Consider the following 27,938-nt stretch of genomic DNA (forward strand, 5'->3'; position numbering starts at 1 on the left):
ATCAGCTGACGATGCAAAGCCTCCTCTCTATGGAAATGACTCCTCTGCTCTGAGCGGACTGAAGGTGACGTGGGACACAAACTCAGGAGCGTTGCTGTTTGGATTTACACTAAATATGAAGAAGCACAATTGAGGGTCGTCAGCATCTGGATTCAAATTGTGTCACTTTGATTGATGCAAATGTGTATTTCATTCCCCTTGAATTACAGAGTGAGTAGATGTACAAAAAACTATTTTAAAAACTCTTTTGAAGCATCCTGTTTATTTAACAGCCTTCAAATTATGTCAAACTTCTTTTCGAAATTTAATTTCATGACAAAGTTTTATAACTTGTTGTCTCTTAATGTTCAGAAGTAACAAAAATGCTAACAAATATTTTATCATCAAAATGATAAAAGTGCAGACCTGTGCATCCACGTTAATGATAATGAAGTAATAAAGTTTATGTTCAACGACCCCCCACCACCACCTCAAGCTCATCTCACGTTCAGACTCTGTGTGACTTTAACTCTGAGGAGCAGCGATGCATCAAATTCATGCAAAATACATTTGAGTGCACCTGTCTTTATGAAACTGAGAGGAAGAGATGACGCTGAGTGAGAACATGTGGACATCACATGAAGGAACTTTCACTTCTGTGTCTGACTTTGAAAAGTTCTGGTCTGCACACATGGGAGAAGTTTGTCTTCGAGGCTTTTTACCAGAAAACCTTTGAATGTGATTGTTGTCAATGGACTATTTCATCCCAAACCAAGAAATGTACCAAAATCTGACCAAGTGATTTTGTTTCCTCAAATAAATCCAATTGTGACTGAACACTGAAGCCAGGAAGCTGCTCTGGGAGTTATTCTGTCCCTCAGGAATATCCCTTCATGTCTATGAGTACATTCACACTGCCCTCTGCTGGCTGTTGACCATCATCAATAACTCCATCATGGTGTGAGGCTGATTTTGTTTTCTGTCCTTGTTCAACCTTTTCATCACCATGTACATCAGTCATTTCATGCAGCTCTGATATTAGTGAAAGAAGTAAGTAAGTACAAGTCATCTGACCTCAGTGACCCCAGGCCTCTGTTTTATTTAAGTATTCTCACCCTCTGAGAAACTACTCTGAGTATCAATCAGACTAAATGTGACAGTGAAATTTACGAGTATCAGGCTCATTCGAATACTTTGTCAAACTCATTATGACAGTCCAATGCTGTATTGTGCTACTTTCCTGTTTTCTCTTAGACAACTGACTAATTTCTAATATACACTCATGCGAGTACCACAGTATTGTAATCTCAGACCATGCTCCAACATCACTAGACATAAAGTTTCCCAATTACAGCCGCATCTTAATACCATGGCGATTTAATTCACATTTATTATCTAGTGACCCCTTTGTAGACTTCCTAAGATCCAATATAGAACAAATTTTTGAAATAAATGACACACCAGAAGTATCAAAAGGAACCTTGTGGGAAGCGTTTAAGGAATACTTGAGAGGCCACATCATTTCCGACACAACGCACCTCAGAAAAATGACTAAGTCCAGACAAGAGGAATTGTCACAGAAACTCCTGGAGATTGATGATAGCTACTCTATTAACCCAGACCTGCTACTTTATAAAAAGCGTTTACAACTCCAAACTGAGTTTTAACCTTTTATCTACAAATGAAGCAGAATTGCAATTGCTCAAGTCTAGACAGCGATTTTTTGTGAATCAGGGGACAGGCCTCTAAAACTCCTTGCCCAGCAAGCCAGAGTCACATCTGCCTCCAGGCTTATTCACAGTAGTAGGTCTACACCAGGCATTATCCTTACTGACCCAAAATCCATGAATGAAACATTCACCAAATTTTATTCTGATTTATATGCCTCTGACCACCCCCAGACCAGTACAGCCAGTACACTAATCACCATTGAGTTTCCTAGAGTGGTCGAGGAGCTGGTGGAGAATTTGACCAATCCAGTTTCATCAGCTGAGATCATGTGTGCTATTAGGTCTTTACAGAGTGGCAAGTCGCCGGGCCCGGATGGATTTAAGGTAGAATTTTATAAGAAATTCGCCCTACTTGTCTCCACAGTCTTGTGCAATGTATATAATGAGGCCCTGTCTCTTGGCCGGCTTCCTCCAACCCTGACTAATACCACAATTACTCTTCTCTTTAAAAAAGATACAGATCCTTTACTTTGTAGTAGTTTCAGACCTATATCTCTGTTGAATGTGGATTTCAAAATTCTTGCTAAGATTTTAGTCCTCCGTCTTCAGGGGGTTCTTCCACAGATCATCTCATCAGACCAAACTGGCTTCATGCTGGGGAGGCACCCATTCCACAACACCAGAAGACTGTTTAACATACTGAGCAGGCCCAGTTCCAGATGATTTACGTCTCTATGTATCAAATCCATCCACATCTCTCCCGATAGTTTTGGACATCCTAAAGCAATTTGGCCAACTCTCTGGCTACAAACTCAACTTCGGAAAGAGTGAGTTATTTCCAATTAATAACTTAGTTGGGGACTTCTCAGACAACATAGTTCCCTTTAAAAGAGTGGATAACTGTTTTAAATATTTGGGTATACTTATAACAAGGTCTCTAACAGACACTTTCAATAAAAATGTTGTCCCATTGCTTGGCAGAGTTGAGAAGTACTTTCAAAGATGGTCTACCTTGCCTCTATCGTTGGCCGGTAGGGTGAACCTCATCAAAATGACAGTTCTGCCAAAATTCCTTTACCTTTTCCAGCATATTCCTGTTCATACCTCCAAAAAGTTTTTTGCTAAACTGGATAAGGCAATATCATCATTTCTCTGGGCAGGTCAACCTGTGCGTATGCAGAAAGGTTATTGCAGCTTCCTAAGAGCCCAGGGGGCCTTGCTCTTCCCAATTTTTATATTACTATTAGGCAGCTAATATTCACAAGCTCTTGTACTGGACTGACATACCTACCACCGACCAGCCTGCCTGGGTCCATATTGAAATGTCATCATCAAAGGTCTCACTGCGGTCATGGCTGTATTCCCCACTTCCTGTGTCAGCCACTGAAGCCAGCGATAATCCAGTAGTTAAGCAGTCATTTAAGATATGGTTGCAAATCAGGAAACATTTTGGCTTGCAAGGTTCCTCTATTTGTCTAAATTTAATCCCCCCTCATCTCACCTTTTCCATTTTTTTCAAATAAGACATTTTGACAAGAAATACTACCTTGATTTCCCGAACACTCCCCCTCAGACTCTGTTACACACCCTTCTCATGATAAACCCCAATCAGAAAGGGAATATCTCCCATATTTTGAATGCAATGGACGCCATCACTTCAGTTTTCCCACAACACACAGAGTACAGTATTTCTTTTATGTCCTCATTTTGTATCGTCGATGCTCAATAAACATAATAAAAAAAAACATTTCATGTTCTCATGTAATTTGTTTTTTACATTTGTTGTGCAATAGTACGTAATAAGTGTTACCATAGAATGGTGTGTCTTTAGGCACTCAATAAATTTGGTTATCAAAATAAAATGTAAAACATTAATATTTAAAATATTAATATTAAATCATAACTTTAATTGGTTAAAGTTCTCGCGGGGCACCACCCTTCATAGAAGGGAAAAGATAGCCAATTTATTGATTAAGATCAGTCTCATTTAGATCTAGTTCAATTAGAAATCTCAATAATTTACCATTAAAGATTATATAAAGAACAATGAAGGTTTATGGAGTTCTTAACAGTGTAACAGTTGGCAAGATTCACTTATGCAATATTAATGACAGAACATTTGTGAAAGAAGAACATTTATTATGAACATAATAAAGTATAAAAACACAAATTACTAAACAATCAAACTAACTTAAAGGAAGTGTGTGAGTGTGTGTGTGTGTGAATGTAAATTAGCATGCTTTAAAAATGGTCCCTAAGATAAGAGCCCCCCCCCCCCTTCTTCTGAGGTTGCTTTATGGGGGTAGGTTTAATTAGGTGGAGACTATGCGTGTGTCTGTGTAGATGTTAATCAGATAATGCAAGAGTCAGAGAGACCTACAAAGGAGGCCTGTGAAGGGCCTAACTAACAATTACTTTCAAATAACTTGTTGCCACAATATCACAACACATATCAAACTTATAAACACACACTGATCAAATAAACAGTCTTGCTTAGCGTAGTATAATTATTAAGCCCAGATTATGTTACCAGTCCGAGGGAAAGGGGAAAAGAAGTTGCAGTCCAGTTGCAGTTCTGTGACGTCTCCTGGGTTTGTGGTCGTAGAGTTCTGCATTCGCGATTCTGTCGAGCCGTGTGCTCAGATGCTGGTTGAAGTTCTCCTGCAGGACATCGCGTCGCTACGAGGAGTTTTGTAGAGCTTGAAGGGCGAGGAGATTTCCTTGAGAGGGGTGAGCTGGGAGCTGCACCTCTGACCTCCGGTTGTGGGTTGGATAGAGAGAGACAGCCTTCCGCCCTTGGAGGGATGAGAGAAGGGAGAAGCCTTCCGCCCTCGGCAGGATGAAAGAAGAAGAAGAGAGAGAGAGAGGGGAGACCTCTCCTTATATTGGCCCCGGTGACCTCACAGGTCTTGGACCAGAGTGACCAATAGGAGTGACCCCCCAGGTTCTTGACACCTTTGTGTGATATTGCCCCGGTCCCAGGACATGCAGCATCCTGTTACATCCTCTGGGAGACTGAGTTCCTTGACTGTCTTAAGACAAAGGGAACATGTGGCACTCTGGGAGACTGAGTTCACTCCAGAACATGCGGCTCCCTTGTTTCAAGTTTGACTGAAGGGAGGCCTGTGGTTTGCACAAAAACCATGTCCCAACACATTTCTATTTTTACTTTACTAACATAAAATATACCATCACCAACATCAGGTTCTGTTTTATTTTTTCTGCGGCAAAAGATATTAATGTAAATCTGAGTTTTACTTCTACTTAGACAGTAATTTCTCTCGTGTTGATCTGCATGAAAACCATGTTTCTGACTTCTGAGTTGAACATTGAACAAAATGATTAAAGTGCTTTATAGTAATACACTTTTGAATGTGTGATTATAATAATCATCATATCACTATTTGATGAAGTGTAACAGAATCTTAATGAGCATTAAAGTCAATAAATAAATATCTGGAAAAATGTAGTCATCAAATGAAATTGATAAATAACCACAAATTTGTCAGATTATTGTGGTTTTAAACTTGCAGGATGTGCTGGTTGTATGAGCTCAATGTGTTTTATAATACATCGTATATATTCTCTGTGTTTATTGTAGTTTTCTGTTAGATCTCATTCTGTAGAGCAACATGTTGAGGCAGGTTTTTTAAGATACAGCTCCGTTTACAACACGTGCAACTCGGCCGGTCAACGCAGCGTTCACTGCTCCGCCAGAGAATCACCATGAAAACTCATTTGTGGGACTCCAGGGGCGTTTCAAGGGACTTTAGGGGCCTCAGGCAAAAGGGACCTGGGGAGCCTATATTGACCCAAACACCCCCATACAAAGAAAAACATGAACGGCTTCATTACAATCTTCAAACAAATTATATATAGTCAAAATAAAACATGTGCATCCACGTTAATGATAGTGAAGTAATAAAGTTTAAGTCAACCCATCCCACCCCCTCCTCACCTGACACAGACATTAAGCCGTTTTAGGTTTTAACTAAAAGTTGGTTTCATGGGGCATTGTTTGGAGATTTCTGAACATTTAAAACTGGGAGTTTGTTTCAGTTGTGTTTATCTTCATGTCGCTCTGCTTGAAGACTTGTGTTGTGTTCACTGGACCAGTTATTCTCTGTGCAGCTGCAGCAGACCAGTTTCACTTCAGTCAAACGGAGGGAGGTTTTTGTACGGCTCTAAATCACTGTGTGGACACATATGCTCCGTTTAAATAATGGACGCTCTGACAGTAATAATCTCCAACATCTTCAGCCTGAACACCTCTGATGGTTAAGGTGAAGCTAGAACCAGAGTTACTGCCAGTGCCACTGAATCGAGAGGGAGTTCCTGAATATAGAGTTGATATATCGTATATAAGAAGCTTCGGAGTTTGTCCAGGTTTCTGCTGGTACCAGGACATATCATTACTATAAATACCGGGGTTGGTGTTACAGGTCAGTGTGACAGTGGATCCTGGAGTAAATGTCACGACTGGAGGCTGAGTCACAGTCACCTGGCCGCTGCATCCTGCACACAAACACAAATCATACATTAATCAGCGGAGGTGAAGAGAGAGAACAGGCAGCGCATCACGTCTGAAATGTTGCTGAATGACTGAACCTGTGAAGCTGCAGCAGGCCAGCGTCCAGATGAGGAGGGTGATGAGAGTCATGGTGGTTGTGGTGGACTGACGGGTCTGAGTCCTGCAGAGTTGGAGTCACAGGACTATAAAGCTTCTCAGTTCAGTGGAGGATCAGCTGACGATGCAAAGCCTCCTCTCTATGGAAATGATTCCTCTGCTCTGAGCGGACTGAAGGTGACGTGGGACACAAACTCAGGAGCGTTGCTGTTTGGATTTACACTAAATATGAAGAAGCAGAATTGAGGGTCGTCAGCATCTGGATTCAAATTGTGTCACTTTCATCGATGCAAATATGTTTATTTCATTCCCATTGAATTAAAGAGTGAGTAGATTTACAATAGAATTTTCCAAACATTTTGTTTTAATTCTTTTGAAGCATCCTGTTTGTTTTACAGCTTTCAAATGAAGTCAAACCATGTTTCAAAACATTAATGCATGACAAAGTTAAATCAACTTTTTGTCTCTCAATGTTAAGAAGTAAGACAAATTAAAATGTATTTATTTTAAATTAATCAATCTTGATGAAATTTCCAGCCACATTAGTTCAATATAAATATTTAGTGTAAATTGTGTAGTTTAACCAGAAACAAGTGACTCTTCAGTGGACAGACTGTTGTTCACAGTGCAGGAGGTTTTTGTACGAGCACCTAATGAGTCTGTATCACTGTGGTTCACTTTCGGTGGAGGAACCAAACTCGACAAAGACTGTAAGTACCAGAGATTTTTACTTTGTGCATTTATAACTTTTATCAAATAATGAACAAGAATTTGATCAAGTTCAGAGATTGACCGGCTGATAATTTTGTTGAATTTTTATCAATCTGATGTGATCTCATATTCTGAGAGAAAGAAATGCAGATCAATATTTATTGATCATAATGAATTATGTAGATTAATACATTTATAGAAACATACTAATACAAATGTTTCATCTATTTTCATGTAAAATGATGATTTTTATTCACATGTTTACGTTTTAAAATGGAATTTTCTGAAGCTTCAAACTAAATCATAAACTGTTTAAAAATATTTAGTTTGAATTGATCAAACATAATTTGGCACAAAAATCAGATGTTGAACACAAACAGGATTTTATCAGTAGATGCAGCTCAGCTTTGTGTTCACGCTTCATGTGGTGAAAAGGAAGTGAAAGAAACAGACGACAAAGGTTTGAACTGTTTTCACACCAGTGTTTCAGCTCTGTGAGTTTAAACAGAAGAAAATCATCTCAGGGACGAGTTCTTCACTGTCACACGTTGAGAAACAGACGTGAAGACGTCCTCAATAATCATCAATAATCATTATCAGTGAACCTTCTCAGCCACATTGACACTTGAACCCTGCGGCTGATGGTCTGACACTGAGTGAATGATGTTCAACAGTCGAAGTTCTTCTGTTTCATTTTATAACGTACAAGAAATCACCTGTACGTAATTTTCCTTCATCCTCATCCCTTTGTCTTTTCTCCCCTCTCTCTCCTCCAGTGGGTGTGGTGCGGCCCACCCTGACCCTCCTCCCCCCCTCCAGTGAAGAGCTGCAGCAGGGCACTGCCACTCTGGTGTGTATGGCCAGCGGGGGCTTCCCCTCAGCCTGGAGCCTACGATGGAAGGTGGGGGGCAGAATCAGGTCCACAGGGATATCTCACACCCCGGGGGTCCTTGGGGGGGGCGGCCACTACAGCTGGAGCAGCACCATGAGCCTCCCTGCAGACCAGTGGAGGAAGGCGGGCTCAGTGAACTGTGAGGCCAGTCTGGACGGACAGAGCCCTGTCACTCAAACCCTGGACCCTGACCTCTGCTCGGAGTAGAGAGACGACCAGATGGAGTCATTGTGCTCTACTGTGGGTCCGTTTGATTTACATGTGTTCTACTGCAGCTCTGCATGTCTTCATGTCTTTTCTTCAACTCATTATGACAGTCCAATGCTGAATTGTGCTTTGTTTGAAACAAGAATAAATATTCCGAGTTCTCATGTCATTTGTTTTTCAAATTTCTAATTTTACTTTACTAAAATAAAATATATCATCACCAATATCTGCTTCTGTTTCATTTTTTCTGTGGTAATAGATATTAATGTAAATCTGTGTTTTACTTCTACCTAGACAGTAATTTCCTTGTGTGGATCTGCATGAAAACCATGTTTCTGACTTCTGAGATGAACATTGAACCAAATGATGAAAATCACAAAAGTATCACATTAGTAGTTTGTAGGACTTTCCTTACAATTCATATTATTGTCAATAAGTGACAGAAGTAAAAGTTTAAAATGAAACCTGAGTAATTAAAGGGAACTTACACATTTCATCACACATAATCATCAGATCACTATTTGATGAAATGTAACAGAATCTAAATGACAATTAAAGTAGATAAATAAAAATTTGTTAAAAAAATTTCATCAAATGAAATTTATAAATAACCACAATATTCTGATTATTCTGGTTTTAAACTTGCAGGATGTGCTGGTTGTATGAACTCAATGTGTTTTATAATACATCGTATTTGAATATAGATGTAGGCCTACTCTTCGGCCTATATGTATAATCAAAAGCCTGAAAGCACATGTTCTCTTTTGTTCTGGAGAAGCCTTCCGAACTCAGTCTCCCAGGATGCAACAGGTTCCATCGTTCTGGAAAAAGCCAGAACACACTGAACTCACTCTCCCAGGATTCCTCAACGTCACACATAGGTGTGAAATACCACAAGGGTCAGCTCCAATTGGTCACTCTGGCTCCTGACCTGTCTGGTCACCAGGCCAATATAAGGAGAGCCCCCCCCCCCCCCCCCAAATTCCTTCTCTTTCCATAGTCCTACCAAGAAGGCAGGAGGCCAGCTCTCTTCTCCTGCATTGCCGAGGGGAGGCCGGGTTGCTCCAGCTCAAATCATCTCACCACTTTCAAGCCCATGTTCTTACTTAACTTACATCCATGTATACGCACACATGTTGTACTGATGACAGAGCAAGTAAAACCTGCAATGCAGCAGATCAGGAAGATGTCACAGGTGGCTTGGGAAACTGTTATCACTCTCAAGGCTACAGTTGGTGAAACCGAGCCTGTCATAACAAACACCAAGGTGTCAAATTTATCCGCAGCCTCAAAACTTCACCCTCACCACAAAACAAGGGGGGGTGAAAACAGGCAGTGTGGGGACACAGAGCGTATCCGCCTTGTCCACCAACTTCCCAGAGATAGGCATTCCCACAGTAGAAGCTGCAGGAAGCCGTACTCTGACATTCTGGCCCAAACAAACTACCACTACTCTGAAGATGACGACAGCATCTCTGAGTACAGTTCAAAATATGTTTATGACCGAGCACTCAATGACAGCGCCTCTGAAGTCAACTTAGAGTCTGGCTCCACAGAGCATTACAGCCCTGAGCCACGACACAGGCGATCCAGAGCTTACTCCTCATGTCCTCAACCAACACGGTAAACCCCTGTACTGACAGTCAGTATTAAGTTTCATGCAGTTAAATAGGAAAACTGTTTTGTTAGCAACAGCAGCAAACTCAAAAACCTAAATTCTGATTAAACATACATACCACTGCCAACTTTGTACATATGTTTGGATCGACTACCTTTCATTCCATAATAATGTAGTCCTTACCACACAGGATAGGACATTAGCATATTATTACAGAAACAATGATACAGTCATTTTTTTAAATTTTGAGATTTTGGAAATTATGACACCCTTCTGTAGAAAAAATTTGAGAAGTTTAAAATTGTTAAGTCTAACAGGTACGACTGAGTACTACATTGAGGAAGATCAAATGAGTGAACAAAACTCTTGGACATTCCGAAAATGACCTTATCATTGTACGTGCCTCTCTCTACATCTTATCTTACAATTTTCAAATTTTTCAGTTTTCTCACTAAACCTAGTGAAAAGCACAGGTTATTCATATTGAACTGTTATTGTAACTCTGAATTATTTGTCTAATTTGGATCTTGCTGAGCTAACTAGATACTATACACAAATGCCCAGATGTTACCGTCCAAATGAAATGACAGTTGACTTTCCCAGCATTGCACTAAACATGTTCAAGTACGCCATCGGGATCACACGTCAGGTCGATCCCAACGCCGCATGGGGGATGTTGGAACACGTTTCTTTCTGAAACCAAAGGCCTACTCTTCGGCATATATGTATAGTTAAAAGCCTGAAAGCACATGTTCTCTTTTGTTCTGGAGAAGCCTCCCGGACTCAGTCTCCCAGGATGCAACAGGTTCCATTGTTCTGGAAAATGACATAACTAATAATATTCTAAATATAAATGTTTTATATTTTATTTTGATAACCAAATTTATTGAATGCTCAAGGCACACCATCCTATGGTATCACTTTTTAAGCATTAGTGCACAACAGTATATATTCTCTGTATTTATTGTAGTTTTCTGTTGGAACTCATTCTGTAGAGCAACTAGTTGAGGCAGGTTTTTTATCCTGTTTATTTAACAACTTTCAAATTATGTCAAACTTCTTTTCGATATTAAAATTCATGACAAAGTTACATTAACTTGTTGTCTCTTAATGTTCAGAAGTAACACAAATTTTAACAAATATTTTATCATCAACATTATAAAAGTGCAGACCTGTGCATCCACGTAAATGATAATGAAGTAATAAAGTTTATGATCGAACGCCCCACCACCACCACCACCTCAGGCTCATCTGACGTTCAGACTCTGTGTGACTTTAACTCTGAGGAGCAGCGATGCATAAAATTCATGCAAAATACATTTGAGTGCACCTGTCTTTATGAAACTGAGAGGAAGAGGTGACGCTGAGTGAGAACATGTGGACATCACATGAAGGAACTTTCACTTCCGTGTCTGACTTTGAAAAGTTCTGGTCTGCACACATGGGAGAAGTTGTCTTCAAGGCCTTTTACCAGAAAACATTTGAATGTGATTGTTGTTAATAGACTATTTCATACCAAACCAAGAAATGTACCAAAGTCTGACCAAGTGATTTTGTTTCCTCAACTAAATCCAACTGTGACTGAACACTGAAGCCAGGAAGCTGCTCTGGGAGTAACTCTCTCCCTCAGGAATATCCCTTCATGTCTCTAAGTACATGCACACTGCCCTCTGCTGGCAGTTCACCCTCATCAATAACTCCATCGTGGTGTGATGCTGATTTTGTTTTCTGTCCTTGTTCAACCTTTTCATCACCATGTACATCAGTCTTTTCATCCAGCTCTGATATTAGGGAAACAAGTAAGTAAGTAAGCGTCATCTGACCTCAGTGACCCCAGGCCTCTGTTTTATTTAAGTATTCTCCCCGTCTGAGAAAATACTCTGAGTATCAATCAGACTAAATGTGACAGTGAAGTTTATGAGTATCAGGCTCATTCGATTACTTTGTAAAAAAAATTAATTTTTACATGTCAATTCCATTAAAAATGAACAAACTACATCTGCTAATAAAGATAAAACCATGTGAATAAAAATAGCTGCAAAATGCATCATGAGGCCTAAAGAGACCTTAGTTAGATAGACTGTCTATTTGAAGATATATTGACAGTCAGATTAATATATAAGGATATATAAGGTCAATATAGATTTAAATGCAGTATGTTGAGTATCTATATATATACACAGTTAATATAGAGATATAGACAGTTGGATGCAATTTGATGATATAAAGGGGGTACATACATATGCAGTGGAGCAAAAAAGAATTTAGTCAGCCACCAATTGTGCAATTTCTCCCACTTAAAAAGATGAGAGGCCTGTAATTTTCATCATAGGTATACCTCAACTATGAGAGACAAAATGAGAAAAAAATCCTTAAAATCACGGTCTGATTTTTAAAGAATTTAATTGCAAATTATGGAGGAAATAAGTAACTCTTGTTATATTTGTAATATTTTGTTATATTGGTCAATAACACAAGTTAATCTCAATACTTTTCTATATACCCTTTGTTGGCAATGACAGAGGTCAAACGTTTTCTGTAAGTCTTCACAAGCTTTTCACACACTGTTGCTGATATTTTGGCCCATTGCAGATCTCCTCTAGGGCAGTGATGTTTTGGGGCTGTCACTGGGCAACAGAGACTTTCAACTCCCTCCACAGATTTTCTATGGGGTTGAGATCTGGAGACTGGCTAGGCCACTCCAGGACCTTGAAATGCTTCTTACGAAGCCACTCCTTCGTTGCCTGGGCGGTGTGTTTGGGATCATTGTCATGCTGAAAGACCCAGCCACGTTTCATCTTCAATGCCCTTGCTGATGGAAGGAGGTTTTCACTCACTCACATATATGGCCCCATTCATTCTTTCCTTTACACGGATCAGTCGTCCTGGTCCCCTTGCAGAAAAACAGCCCCAAAGCATGATGTTTCCAACACTATGCTTCATAGTAGGTATGGTGTTCTTTGGATGCAACTCTGTATCCTTTCTCCTCCAAACACGACGAGTTGAGTTTTTGCCAAAAAGTTATATTTTGATTTCATCTGACATTCTCCCAATTCTCTTCTGGATCATCCAAATGCTCTCTAGCAAACTTCAGACAGGCCTGGACATGTACTGGCTTAAGCAGGGGGACACGTCTGGCACTGCAGGTTTTTAGTCCCTTGCGGCTTAGTGTGTTACCGATGGAAGCCTTTGTTACTTTGGTCCCAGCTCTCTGCAGGTCATTCACTAGGTTCCCCCGTGTGGTTCTGGGATTTTTGTTCACCGTTCTTGGGATCATTTTGACCCCACGGGGTGAGATCTTGCGTGGAGCCCCAGATCGAAGGAGATTATCAGTGGTCTTGTATGTCTTCCATTTTCTAATAATTGCTCCGCCAGTTGATTCCTTCACATCAAGCTGCTTACCTATTACAGATTCAGTCTTCCCAGCCTGGTGCAGGTCTAAAATTTTGTTTTTGGTGTCCTTTGACAGCTCTTTGGTCTTGGCCATAGTGGAGTTTGGAGTGTGACTGTTTGAGGTTGTGGACAGGTGTCTTTTATACTGATAACAAGTTCAAACAGGTGCCATTAATACAGGTAACGAGTTGAGGACAGAGGAGCCTCTTAAAGAAGAAGTTACAGGTCTGTGAGAGCCAGAAATCTTGCTTGTTTGTAGGTGACCAAATACTTAATTCAAAGAGGAATTTACCAATTAAGTCATTAAAAATCCTACAATGTGATTTCCTGGATTCTTTCCCCCCATTCTGTCTCTCATAGTTGAAGTGTACCTATGATGAAAATTACAGGCATCTCTCATCGTTTTAAGTGGGAGAACTTGCACAATTGGTGGCTGACTAAAAAATGTTTTGCCACACTGTAAATACAGTCTATTGACTGTCTCGGGAATATATTTATCATATAAGAGCTATATATATGATATGATAATATATTATTAATATATTTTAAACAGTCGATATAAAGAGGATGACAGTCTATATAAAATATGTAGAATCGATAGACAATCTGCATGTCTTCATCTCTTTTCTTCAACTCATTATGAGAGTCCAATGCTGTATTGTGCTACTTTTGAAACAAGAATAAATATTTCCTTTTTTCTCTTAGACAACAGACCTAACCCTAACCCAGAAACTCCTGGAGATTGATGATAGCTACTCTATTAACCCAGACCTGCTACTTTATAAAAAGCGTTTACAACTCCAAACTGAGTTTTAACCTTTTATCTACAAATGAAGCAGAATTGCAATTGCTCTAGACAGCGATTTTTTTTAATCAGTGGAAAGGGCTAGAAAACTCCTTGCCCAGCAAGCCAGAGCCGCATCCGCCTCCAGGCTTATTCAGAGTATTAGGTCTACACCAGGCGTTATCCTTACTGACCCAAAACAATAAATGAAACATTCACCAAATTCTATTCTGATTTATATGCCTCTGACAAATCCCCAGACCAGTACAGCCAGTACACTAAACACCATTGAGTTTCCTAGAGTGGACGAGGAGTTTGTGGAGAATTTGGCCAATCCAGTTTCAACAGCTGAGATCATGAGTGCTATTCGTACTTTACAAAGTGGCAAGTTGGCGGGCCCGGATGGATTTACGATAGAATTTTATTAGAAATTCGCCCCACTTGTCTCCACAGTCTTGTGCGATGTGTATAATGAGGCCCTGTCTCTTGGCCGGCTTCCTCCAACCCTGACTAATACCACAATTACTCTTCTCTTAAAAAAAGATAAAGATCCTTTACTTTGTAGTAGTTTTAGACCTATATCTCTGTTGAATGTGGATTACAAAATTCTTGCTAAGATTTTAGCCCTCCGTCTTCAGGGGGTTCTTCAACAGATCATCTCATCAGACCAAACTGGCTTCATGCTGGGGAGGCACCCATTCCACAACACCAGAAGACTGTTTAACATACTGAGCATGCCCAGTTCCAGCACCCCACAGGTAGTGGTGTCGCTGGACGCTGAAAAAGCTTTTGATAGGGTGGAGTTGGACATTCTATTTGAGGTGATGGAGAAATTTGGTCTAGGTTCAGGTTTTATTTCATGTGTGAAGTTGCTATACTCCACACCAGTAGATTCTGTGCAAACAAACAATACAGTGTTTTGCAATAGTAGGAGTAGAATTGACGTTGGCTAATTATTAATAATCATGAAATATGATTATTAAAATAACAATTATTTCTTAAAAATAATCAAAAATGATAAAGCTATTAATTAAGAAATGTAACACATTTAATTAGAAATGATACGGTTATCCATTAATAATAGTTAAAATAATTAATGAAAACAATAAAATTATCAATCAAGAATAATACAAATCTGTAATCATTGCTTATTGTCGCGGGGCACCACCCTGGTTACAGGGACCAACGAGTCAAACTATAGTTATCAGTCTCATAATGATAAATGTCAAATCAATAATCTCAATATTTAATATTAATAATTATTTAATTAACAGTGAAGGCTTCTAAGTTCGAGCACAGGCAATCATAATCCAGCTGCAATCACATACATATGTACAAATAATCACAGACTACAGATACTTTAATTACAAAAGCATTTATTAAAAAGGGGAAATAAAGTTATAATGTTATTCAATGATTCATCATTTTAACAAGCTCCGATATTTCAAAGATAAACACAGCAGCAGCACTTATCACAATTCAGAAAATACATGTAAAACCGGCGGTCTACCTATGTATGTCTTTCTCGGTGTGTGTGTGTGTGTCTGTGTCAAAGTGTCTCTCTGTGTGTGTGTGTGTGTCTATGTGTATGCATGTGAAATAAAGTTAGTGTTATTTAATGATTCATCATTTTAACAAACTCCCATATTTCAAAGATAACAACAGCAGCCGCTTATCACAATTTAGAAAAACACATGTATTCCTCTATGTGTATCTGTGTGTGTGTATCTGTCTGTGTCTATCAATGTGTCTCTGTCTCTGTGTCTGTGTGGGTGTGTGTGTGTGTGTGTGTGTGAGAGAGCGAGAGAGAGAGAAAGAGAGAAAAAGAAGGGGGGCGTGGCGATGACGCAGTCATGTGGTGACGTCACATCTAAGATGGCGGCCGATCATGATTCGTGGAATCAAGGACTAAAAACTCTCAAAATGGCGGATTGACTACAAAACAAGATGGCGGAGCCGTTATGAATTTAGAGCCAGAATGGGAGGAGAGGGAGAGAGGAGGCGTGGCAATAATAGATTCAAAATGGTGGTTTAACTTGCGTTATTCAAAATGGAGTCTATGTTAATGACACCATGTGGCCGGAGCTCACACTGGTGGTCGTCACATGAATTACACAAAGGGATTTTCAGACAAAGAGAATTCTTTGTCTCTGCTTTGGCGTTCGGCCGCATGGCTTCCAGATGTGTCCAGCCTCTCTGAATATAGATTTAACTATGTTACATGAACTGTATTCTAAATACAGATCGGATGTGTGTATAGGTCGGTTTAGAAGGAGAGAGAGAGAGCATACAAGGAGAGAGCAAAGCTCTTAAAAGCACCGTCAGAGACAAGTTACATTTACTTTACCACTCAGCACCCAAGTGGCGTTGTGTGCTGAGGTTTGACCGGTAAAGTCTCGTTAAAGTTGTTCAAACGGTCACAATGAGCTGGAGACGCTGCTCACGGCGCTTAAAAACTGTGGCACAAGGCCGTAACCGGAAACCGGAAGTGGCGAATCGCCGCTAACACTAGAGACTCGGCGGTCTCATACAAAACAAATACATTCAAGTATTAAAACAATACGCTACGTATTAGATTAACATCTGCCCAGACAATAAAGCCTCTTACTGTACCACCCTCGCGGTGTGCGTGCGCGTCGGGCCAGTGAATCACGTGGTCTCTCAAGCGGTCTTCGGCCGCTGGACCGGACAAGCGGATTTTCTCGTGCTGTCTCGATGGGATGAACGTCGTCCTTCTTCTTCAGGGATGTGGAGCTCGTGCTCCTCAGCGGAATGAATCTCGCGCTTCTGCAGGGGACGGCTGTGGAAGCCGTTTGTAGATCGTTGGGAAAAGAAAACTAAAGTCCGTGGGGAAAGTGGAACAGTCTGAGATTGTTCCGCGTGCAATTTCCTGTTTGGTCTTTTCAAGTTAAAAGAGCAAAAGTCCTTTTGAAAATAAAAACGTCGACTGAGATAAAAGACAATAAAGGAAAGGAAAGAAAATAACTCTGGTTGCCCCCTTTTGCAACTAAATCAGCTGGGAGGCCCCGAAGGGGGCCTGGTGTTGTCTTCAGAGCAGGGTAAAAATGGCAGCGATGTTTGGGGTCTCAGTGGTTTTGTTCTACCTGAGAGGTCCTCCTCCTTGAGGAGTTGGTCATAGGATGATGCTGGCTTTAAGCCAATTGAGTGTCAGAGCTGGACCTGAGTGGGCTGGGCTTGGAAATCAGCGGGGGTTCAAAGGCATTCCCAGAACATTTTTCCACCACCAGGGGGAGATTCTTGAGCCTGCAGGAGGATGTTTTCCCGCCCAAAGTTTAACAACCCTTTGTTCCTCTCGGCTCCAGTGTCTGGTGGCACCCCGCTGGGCTCTGGCCCAACAACAGTATCACCCCCCCTTCCAGCTCCACCGCGGCACAAGGCAAGGGTGTCCACTATCCCTTAAATTACACATTTAGCATTAGAGTTAATAAGATATTCTGTTCCATCCATGTTCTGAAGTGTGAGTGCCTAATGGTAATACACTTTTGAATGTGTGATTATAATAATCATTATATCACTAATTGATGAAGTGTAACAGAATCTAAATGACAAATAAAGTTTATAAATAAATATCTGGAAAAATTTAGTCATCTAATGAAATTGATAAATAACCACAACTGTTTCAGATTTTTCTGGTTTTAAACTTGCAGGATGTGCTGGTTGTATGAGCTCAATGTGTTTTATAATACATTGTATATATTCTCTGTGTTTATTGTAGTTTTCTGTTAGAACTCATTCTGTAGAGCAACTAGTTGAGGCAGGTTTTTTACGATACAGCTCCGTTTACAACACGTGCAACTCGGCCGGTCAACGCAGCGTTCACTGCTCCACCAGAGAATCACCATGAAAACTCATTTGTGGGACTCCAGGGGCGTTTCAAGGGACTTTAGGGGCCTCAGGCAAAAGGCAGCTGGGGAGCCTATATTGACCCAAACACCCCCCTACAATGAAACACATGAACGGCGTCATTACAATCTTCAAACAAATATTATATAGTCAAAATTTTAAACTACATACCTGTGCGTCCTCGTAAATGATAGTGAAGTAATATAGTTGAAGGTAACCCATCCCTCCCCCTCCTCATCTGACACAGACATTAAGAAGTTGTAGGTTTCAAATTAAAATGTGTTGCTATGGGCTTTGTTTGGAGAATTCTGAACATTTTAAACTGTGAGTTTGTTTCAGTTGTGTTTAGCTTAATTGTCGCTCTGCTTGAAGACGTGTGTTGTGTTCACTGGACTAGTTATTCTTTGTGCAGCTGCAGCAAACAAGTTTCACTTCAGTCAAACTGAGGGAGGTTTTTGTACGGCTCTAAATCACTGTGTGAACACGTATGCTCCGTTTACTACATGGAAGCTCTGACAGTAATAATCTCCAACATCTTCAGCCTGGACACCGCTGATGGTTAAGGTGAAGCTAGAACCAGAGCCACTGCCACTGAATCGAGAGGGAGTTCCTGTATTAAGAGTTGATGCTAAGTATATAAGAAGCTTGGGAGCCTGTCCAGGTTTCTGCTGGTACCAGGACAAATAATTATTGCTATAAACACTGGGGTTGGTGTTACAGGTCAGCGTGACAGTGGATCCTGGAGTAAATGTCACGACTGGAGGCTGAGTCACAGTCACCTGGCCGCTGCATCCTGCACACAAACACAAATCATACATTAATCAGCGGAGGTGAAGAGAGAGAACAGGCAGCGCATCACGTCTGAAATGTTGCTGAGTGACTGAACCTGTGAAGCTGCAGCAGGCCAGCGTCCAGATGAGGAGGGTGATGAGAGTCATGGTGGTTGTGGTCGACTGACGGGTCTGAGTCCTGCAGAGTTGGAGTCACAGGACTATAAAGCTTCTCAGTTCAGTGGAGGATCAGCTGACGATGCAAAGCCTCCTCTCTATGGAAATGATTCCTCTGCTCTGAGCAGACTGAAGGTGACGTGGGACACAAACTCAGGAGCGTTGCTGTTTGGATTTACACTAAATATGAAGAAGCAGAATTGAGGGTCGTCAGCATCTGGATTCAAATTGTGTCACTTTCATTGATGCAAATATGTGTATTTCATTCCCCTTGAATTACAGAGTGAGTAGATGTACAATAGAATTTTCAAAACATTTTGTTTTAATTATTTTGAAGCATCCTGTTTGTTTTACAGCTTTCAAATGATGTCAAACTATTTGTTCGAAATATTAATTCAAGACAAAGTTAAATCGACTTTTGGTCTCTCAATGCTCAGAAGTAACACATATATGAAAATGTAATTAAATCTTGATAAAATTTCCAGCCACTTAGCTCAATATAAATATTCAGTGTAAATTGTGTAGTTTAACCAGAAACAAGTGACTCTTCAGTGGACAGACTGTTGGTCACGGTGCAGGAGGTTTTTGTACGAGCACCTAATGAGTCTGTATCACTGTGGTTGACTTTCGGTGGAGGAACCAAACTCGACAAAGACTGTAAGTACCAGAGATTTTTACTTGGTGCATTGATAACTTTTATGTAATAATGAACAAGAATTTGATCAAGTTCAGAGATTTACTGGCTGATAATTTTGTTGAATTTTTATCAATCTGAGGTAATCTCATATTCTGAGAGAAAGAAATGTAGATCAATATGTATTTGTTGTAATGAATTTATGTAGATAAATACATTTATAGAAACATACTAATGCAAATGTTTCTATTTTCATGTACAATGATGATTTTTATTCACATGTTTACAACATTTTAAAATAGAATTTGCTCAAGCTCAAACTAAATCATAAACTGTTTTAAAATGTGTAGATTGAATTGATAAAAAATATTTTGGCACAAAAATCAGATGTTGAACACAAACAGGATTTTATCAGTAGATGCAGCTCAGCTTTGTGTTCACGCTTCATGTGGTGAAAAGGAAGTGAAAGAAACAGACGACAAAGGTTTGAACTGTTTTCACACCAGTGTTTCAGCTCTGTGAGTTTAAACAGAAGAAAATCATCTCAGGGACGAGTTCTTCACTGTCACACGTTGAGAAACAGACGTGAAGACGTCCTCAATAATCATCAATAATCATTATCAGTGAACCTTCTCAGCCACATTGACACTTGAACCCTGCGGCTGATGGTCTGACACTGAGTGAATGATGTTCAACAGTAGAAGTTCTTCTGTTTCATTTGATAAAATACAAGAAATCACCTGTACGTCATTTTCCTTCATCCTCATCCCTTTGTCTTTTCTCCCCTCTCTCTCCTCCAGTGGGTGTGGTGCGGCCCACCCTGACCCTCCTCCCCCCCTCCAGTGAAGAGCTGCAGCAGGGCACTGCCACTATGGTGTGTATGGCCAGCGGGGGCTTCCCCTCAGCCTGGAGCCTGAGCTGGAAGGTGGGGTGCAACAGTTGGTCCTCAGGGGTGTCTCACACCCCGGGGGTCCTGGAGGGAACCGGCCACTACAGCTGGAGCAGCACCTTGAGCCTCCCTGCAGACCAGTGGAGGAAGGCGGGCTCAGTGAGCTGTGAGGCCAGTCTGAACGGACAGAGCCCTGTCACTCAAACCCTGGACCCTGACCTCTGCTCAGAGTAGACAGACGACCGGATGGAGTCATTGTGCTCTACTGTGGGTCTGTTTGATTTACATGTGTTCTACTGCAGCTCTGCATGTCTTCATGTCTTTTCTTCAACTCATTATCATAGTCCAATGCTGTATTGTGCTACTTTCGAAACAAGAATAAATATTCCATGTTCTCATGTCATTTGTTTTTTACATTTCTATTTTTACTTTACTAAAATAAAATATATCATCACCAACATCTGCTTCTGTGTTCTATTTTCTGAGGCAAAAGATATTAATGTAAATCTGTGTTGTACTTCTACTTAGACAGTAATTTCTCTTGTGTGGATCTGCATGAAAACCATGTTTCTGACTTCTGAGTTGAACATTGAACAAAATGATGAAAATCACAAAAGTATCACATTAGTAGTTTGTAGGACTTTCCTCATAATTCATATTATTGTCAATAAGTGACAGAACTAAAAGTTAATAATGAAACCTCAGAAATTAAAGGGAAGTTAAAAATATGCCATAGGAGTTAATTAGATATTCTGTTCCCTCCATGTTCTGATGTGTGAGTGCTTAATGGTAATACAATTTTGAATCGCTATTAAATGAAGTGTAACAGAATCTAATGACAATTAGAGGCGATAAATAAATATCTGGCAACATTTAGTCTTAAAATGAAATCAATAAATAACCACAATTGTTTCTGATTACTCTGGTTTTAAACTTGCAGGATGTGCTGGTTGTATGAGCTTAATGTGTTTTATAATACATCGTATATGTAAAGACAGAGATCGCATTTAGATTAAAAAACCTCTAGTGGCGTGGAGGGGAGATGCGCAAATCACACGTGTTCGATTTGCGCACACACCGGGCGGCACTTGCCTGATTACGGCACGTGAGGTGAGTGAGCACGGGTGAGGAAATAAAGGTCCGCGATTTCCGGCCGGGCTATGAAGGGTTTGTGCATTGGAGGACACGAGAGCACGCATTGGTATGTTATTTATATTTTGAACTAAGGTGTAGTTTGCACAATGCGTATGTTTCTGGCACTTTTTCCCGTTTGTCATGTCTTCTATGTGACAGCGCATGGGTCGGCGCAGACGTCCTTAGTGACGTCTTGGGCACGTTTGGTGGAGGCGCACATGGTGAAAATGTTTGTATGGAAGACCATTGTTGTTTTACATCATAGTGATATTGTAATTATATAGATTTGTTTATGATATCTAACAGATATTTGGATTTGATTTAAATGTTTGATTAGGCATTTTGATTTATTTGAACTAACTTGATTTAATTTGTCTTTATCAATAGGTTTTCAACCTAATCCTGATCCTAATCCTAAATCCGAATAAGACTACGGAATGTTTGTTGGTCATGTTCAGAAAGATTCATGTTCAATAAAATCAAGGAGAAGGATTTGAGCTGTCCTGCGTCCTCTGTGTAACAGTGCCATTTCAAGTTGGGCAAGCACAGTTTAAAACATCACCCAGATAACTTGACAGTTGAAAACCAGCGGAGCAGCTTGGAGAAGTGGATAAAAGGCCTTGGAAGTCCAGGAAAAGCTGTTGACGCAGGAGAAGAGAGCTGTGCTGGTCCGTGAGGTCAAGATGGCGGAAGACGTCGTGGAGAAGACTGTGAAGCAGCTCAAGAAGGAGAGAACCGCTGCGAAAAGCACCTTCACCAGACAGGCCAACTTCCTCAGCAAAGGGGCAGACAGCATGGTGGAAGCAGAGCTGAGGGAGGAGTTCGCCGAGCTCTCAGACTGCCGGAAAATCGTTCTTGAAGCGAATGATGATTATAAGACAGGGCTTTTGGCTGAGTCTCAAGAGCCAGAAGAGGAAGACGTGGTTCTTGAAGAGAGGGAGGAGCTAGACGTTGAGAGAGCCGCTAACGAAGCAGAAGCAAGGTTTGGAGAGGTGAGAAGAATTGTCCAAACAAACCTGTGGTCCAGATATGGCCAATACGCTATCACAACTGCAATCACTGAAGGAGAGAAGGCCTGCAGTCGGGCGGAGAAGTTACCTGTGGAGAGTACTCACCTGGATGCATATGAGATGCACCTGACTCTACTGGAGAAAAGGATCAATGAGGCTGCCAGAGTTATGTCAAACTGGGAGCGGTGGATCCCCAAGGCTGAAAGAAAGGAGCTAGATGGCAGGGTCAAGGACCTGAAAGCTTTGAACGGCAACCTTGAACTGAGGAAGGCTGAGTTTGTCACTGCACGGAGGATGTCGAAGGATGCGCTGGCTGCAGGAGCCTCAGGACTGGAAGCAGTGAGAGCACATCCCCCGCCAGCAAAACCAATTGTCAGGATAAAACCAACCACACTGCCCATCTTTTCAGGCTGCAAAAGAGAATACCACAGATGGAAGAAAGACTGGGAGAGCCTTCAAAGACAGGGAGAGCCGTCTGGCTCAGCCGAGGTCAAGAAAATTCAACTCCTGGACAGCGTGGATGACAAGATTGGGAAGGATATCCGGCTGTCAACCTACAACACTGCAGAGGATATGTTCAGAGTCATGGACAACCGGTATGGAAATAAATCGACCATTGCCATAGAAATCCTGGAGGAGTTGGAGCAAATACCCCCTGCAAGGGGAAGCCAGCCAAGGAGAGTCATCGACCTGATCCAAGCAGTGGAAAAATCCCTAGCAGACCTCACAGAGCTGGGAATCTCTGGCGCAATCAAGAACCCTCTCGTCATTAAATCCATTGAGAGCAAGTTACCCGACTTTGTAAAGAGAGACTGGCTAGCCTTTATGGTAAATTCTAGCAATAATGTCACCACAGACAACCACTTTGACATGCTCCTGAAGTTCCTAAAGAATCAAGAAGAGATCCTAGAGAGACTTGACCAGCTAAGGTTTGTGGAGAAGATGGAGAAACCAGAACGTGGGAAGAAATATGAAAGAAAGTATGCTTCTACAAGAACCACAAAGAAAGGAGGGCTGGAAGATGTGTGTGTTGTCTGCGGTGATAGAAGGCACAGTGACAAGATTTTCTTCTGTAGAAAGTTCAAAGGGCTGAAGCTACAAGAGAAGAATGCTATTGTAAAGAAGCTGGGAGCATGCAGAAAATGTCTTGGATGTCATGAAGATGATGGATACTGCAGAGACACTTTCCTATGCAGGAACAAAGACTGTAAGAAGGGAGACTCCTCAGATCACCATTACTTTATTTGCCCCAATGGAGAAAACAAGAGTGGAAACGAGAAGAGAAGTGGGAAAGATGGCAGAAGAAAGAGCAAACTAACAGCCGAACAGGAAGGATTCTTGGCTGAGCTGTCCTCAGTGCAAGCAGAAAGGTGCAGAATGGCATTCACGAACAAAGCTACAGAGGGTGGCATGAAGAACCACCAGTCCCAGCTATTGAAGAAAAGTGGCCTGTGCGAGCTTCCTGTCATTATGATGCTGATGGAGGTAACTGCTAATGCTGGGCAGAAGATTGGAGCTCTTGTTGATCTTGCCTCAGACACAAACTATATCACCCATAAGGCTGCACACAGGCTGAGGCTGCGGAGTGAAGAAATAACCCTGGTTGTGCATGGTGTAGGCGGAATGACCATCAAGGTGAACACGGAAAGATATCTTCTTCGAGTCAGAGTGAGAACCCCCAAAGGAGCGGAGAAGGCTCATGAACTGATCTGTTACGGCCTGGATGAGATTGCCAAGGTGCACAAAGTTGTCAAGCCGGAAAAGTTGCAGAAGTTCTTCCCAGAAGTGAAGCTTGAGGAATTAAGGAGGCCGGAAAAGATTGATCTGCTCATCAGCCATCGCGAGGGAAGACTTGCTCCACAAAGGGTTAAAGTTGTTGGGGACCTCGTCTTGTGGGAGAGTCCATTGGGAATGACAGTGGGCGGAGCACACCCCGACCTGTTCGAGGAGATAGAGGTGGCAGCACATGAGTCCAGAACACACTTTGCTCGCTCCATGAGAACTGCTGCAGTCAAGTATGAGGAGATAGTTGAGAGCCCAAGTACTGAAGCAGCCCGTATGCAGCGAAAGGACAGTGCAAAGGAAACGGTTACAGCTGCTGCAAACCGTGAGTTCCTGGAGTGGTGGAGATGGGACAGCATCGGAGCAGCCTGTGAGCCAAAGTGTGGAGGATGTCGCTGTGGAAACTGCCAACCAGGAGGAAAGGAAATGACACTGGCTGAAGAAAGGGAGCTTGAAATAATAAAAGAAGGACTCACCTATGTCCAAGGAGACTCTCACACAACATCGCCGCATTGGGATGCAAAGTATCCATGGACAGAAGATCCTGCCTCGCTCCCCAACAACAAAGGTGCAGTTGAAGCTACATTCTTGAGAACAGAAAGACAACTAAGGAGGGAGCCAGAGTGGAAATCAGCATACAGAGCCCAGGTCCACGAGATGGTTGAGAGGGGCGCAGCCGTAAAACTCACTAATGAGGTCATCAGCAAGTGGACAGGACCAGTGTGGTATGTAAGCCATTTGGTGGCGCCAAACCCTCACTCAGTGACGACTCCAGTCCGGCTTGTGTGGAACAGCAGCCAGAAGTGCAGGGGAGTGAGCATGAATGATATTCTGCTAAAGGGGCCAGATGTTTTAAACCCGATCAGAGCTGTGCTGCTGAGATTCAGAAGAGGTGTGTATGCTGCACTTGGAGACATCAGGAAGATGTATAATTCAGTGTGGCTAGAAGAGCGAGAGATGCATCTCCACCGATTCCTTTGGAGGGACAATCCAGATGAGGAGATGGGTCAATATGCCATCACAAGGGTGAACATTGGAGACAGACCAGCCGGTTGCATTGCACAGGTAGCTATGCGGGAGACAGCAAGATTGGCCATCTTTGCTCACATGGAAGAGGAGCGCAGAGTCCTGGAAAAGGACAGTTATGTGGATGACATTCTAACTTCCCATAACAGCCTGGAGGAACTAGACAAGATGACTGAAGGCGTTGAAGAAATTCTGAGAGCCGGAGGCTTCTTTCTGAAACCGTGGGTCCGGTCAGGCCAAAGTGGGAGGCCGGAGGCTGCAGCAAAGGTCCTGACATCAAGAGTGGAAGGGATGGAGAAGAAAACCTTCATCCTCCCAAACCAAATGAGGGATGAAGATAACAAAGCCCTGGGCATTGGATACAAGGTGGAGGAGGACAAGCTCTACATGATGACCTCGATCAACTTTTCCAAAAGGAAAAAGAAGATGAGAGTAGGCAAGGATCTTCTCAGAATGGAGGTGAAACCTGGAACGCCTAACCCGCTGACAAGAAGGGACCTGTTAAGCCAAGTAGCTGGACTCTACGACCCCATCGGTTTGGTATCACCTCTGAAACAGAAGGGCGCTATCCTTGTTAGGAGAGCATTCCAGGAGGCAGGAGGAGGGAAGTTGACCCGTGAGACCTGGGATAAACCACTGTCAGAGAGCCTCAGAGAAGAAGCCATTCAGCTGTTTGAGGAGTATGCGCAGCTTGGACAAGTTCAGTTTCAAAGAAGCCTGACACCAGCTCACTGGAAAGGGAAACCATGGGGAATCACATTCTCAGACGGGAGTGACAAATCATATGGAGCTGTGATGTACCTGAGGTGGAACACTAGTAAAGGAGTCGATATCCGGTTTGTAGAGTCGAAAGCCAAGCTGACTCCACTGGATCAGAAAGGGGAGGCCGTGAAGGCTGAGATCTGCAGCGCTGTCTTTGCAGCCAGGCTCAGGAAGTACGTTGAGAAGCATGGAGGCCTGGAGATAGAGCGATGGCTCCACCTGGTGGACAGTCAAACAGTCCTAGGAGCCATTCAAAGAGAGAGTTATGGGTACCAAACTTTCTTTGCGAACAGAGTGGGTGAAATCCAGAAGGCTGGCTCAGTTGAAGACTGGTGGTGGATCCCTGGAGAGCATAACATTGCTGACATCATTACAAGAGGAGGCACTCATGAAGATCTAAAGGAGGATTCCACATGGCAGGATGGGCCAGAGTTCCTAAAGTGGCCAGTGGAGGAGTGGCCTAAAAAGTCAGCAGGAGAGGTTGCAGTGCACGCTAGAGAGAGTGTCAACAGACTCCAGAGAAAGGCATTCTCAGCAGGAATGACAAGGGCTCAAGCTAAGATAAGCCAAGCAAGTGCCCCACAAAAAGACCTGAAGGATGAAAGTGGAGAGAAAAGTATGGCCGCTGATCCAGCTCTTCTGGCAGGAAGGGCACCCAGGAGATGGGAAATAAAGAACCTACTGGAAGTGAGGAATTACAGCTCCTTGTCCAAGCTGGTCAGGATCATCGCCTGGATATGGCGAGCTGCCAAGAAGTGGATAGAGATGAAAAGCCAGTCAAGAACTCAAGAAGCTAAGCATAAAGTGTCATCACTAAAGGAAAAGGCCAAGCAAACTGTGCTTACAGTGAGAGAGCGTGAAGATGGCCTCAGGGATCTCTTTAGTGAAGCTCAGGAAGGTGTAGCTTTTCCTGACACTACCCTAAGCAGACTGGCAGTATACAGAGATGCGGACTCTGAGCTCTTGGTTTGTGGAGGCAGGATTCAGATGTTTGATGAAGACAAAACTGCAGTGCCCGTCTTACCATACGAGGCATGGGTGTCTACATTGCTGGCACAGGAAGCCCACAAGGCAAACCATGAGGGAATAGCAGGAACCTTGCTCAGGATGAGGAAAAAAGCCTGGGTAATCAAAGGTCGAAGAATTGCAAAACAAGTACTAGACAGTTGTGTGGTATGCAGGAAAAACAGGGCAAAACAGTGCCAGCAGATCATGAGTGACTTGCCACCAGAGCGAACAGGCCCAGCATTGCCATTTGAGTTTACAACCATGGACCTGTTCGGACCTTATGAGGTAAAAGATGAAGTAAGGAAAAGGGTCAAACTCAAAGTCTGGGGGGTTGTATTCTGCTGCATGGCTTCAAGAGCCATACACACTGATGTTGTGAGTGACCAGTCTTCTGAGGGATTTCTGCTGGCCTACCAAAGATTCTCTGCACTGAGGGGACACCCTAGGAAATTGTGGACAGATCCTGGCACAAACTTTGTAGGGGCCAGACCTGCTCTGGAGGAGCTTCACAGATTTCTGAGCAGACTGAACAGGTCTCAGATTGAAGAGGAAGCTGTCAATCATGGAACAGAGTGGTCATGGAGGATTCACCCTGCAGACTCTCCCCACAGAAATGGAGCAGCAGAGGCAGCTGTCAAGATAGTGAAGCGAGCCCTGAACAACCTTGGTGGTGATGGAGTTCTCACATGGGGGGAATTCCAAACATTCCTCTTCATGGCAGCCAACCTGGCAAATGAAAGACCGATAGATGCCAGGATTCAAAGCCGAGAGGACTGTGTGGAATACATCAGTCCCAATTCCCTCATACTGGGACGAGCCAGCCCAAGAGGAGACCCGGGAGATTTCAAGTTTGAAGGTTACCCATACAAGAGACTCCAAACCATACAAGCAGAGGTCAGCAAATTCTGGAAGAAGTGGTGCCAGCTAGCTGGTCCTAACCTGTTCATAAGGAGCAAGTGGCACACAAGAGAGAGGAACGTTGCAGTGGGAGATGTGGTCTG

At 42.3% G+C, this 27,938-nt stretch overlaps 3 gene segments (V, D, J or C); 1 reads left to right on the forward strand and 2 right to left on the reverse strand.

Moving 5' to 3' along the window:
* Positions 1 to 18,874, reverse strand: part of LOC128451237 (Ig kappa chain V-III region MOPC 63-like) — a 150,125-nt gene extending 131,251 nt beyond the window's left edge. The window contains 2 exon segments of the V gene segment in view: positions 18,227 to 18,538; positions 18,632 to 18,874. Coding sequence covers positions 18,227 to 18,538; positions 18,632 to 18,683 — 364 coding nt within the window.
* LOC128451250 (Ig kappa chain V region K16-167-like) lies at positions 5,620 to 6,506 on the reverse strand. The segment is given in 2 exon segments: positions 5,620 to 6,164; positions 6,258 to 6,506. Coding segments are annotated over 2 exon segments (378 nt in total).
* A 247-nt stretch (positions 18,875 to 19,121) lies between the features above and the next one.
* Positions 19,122 to 20,673, forward strand: LOC128451038 (immunoglobulin lambda constant 1-like). The segment is given in 3 exon segments: positions 19,122 to 19,131; positions 19,245 to 19,349; positions 20,127 to 20,673. Coding segments are annotated over 3 exon segments (438 nt in total).
* The last annotated feature ends 7,265 nt before the right edge of the window (positions 20,674 to 27,938 follow it).

The sequence above is a fragment of the Pleuronectes platessa genome, chromosome 11, assembly GCF_947347685.1.
Source record: "Pleuronectes platessa chromosome 11, fPlePla1.1, whole genome shotgun sequence".
Classification (NCBI taxonomy): Eukaryota; Metazoa; Chordata; class Actinopteri; order Pleuronectiformes; family Pleuronectidae; genus Pleuronectes; species Pleuronectes platessa.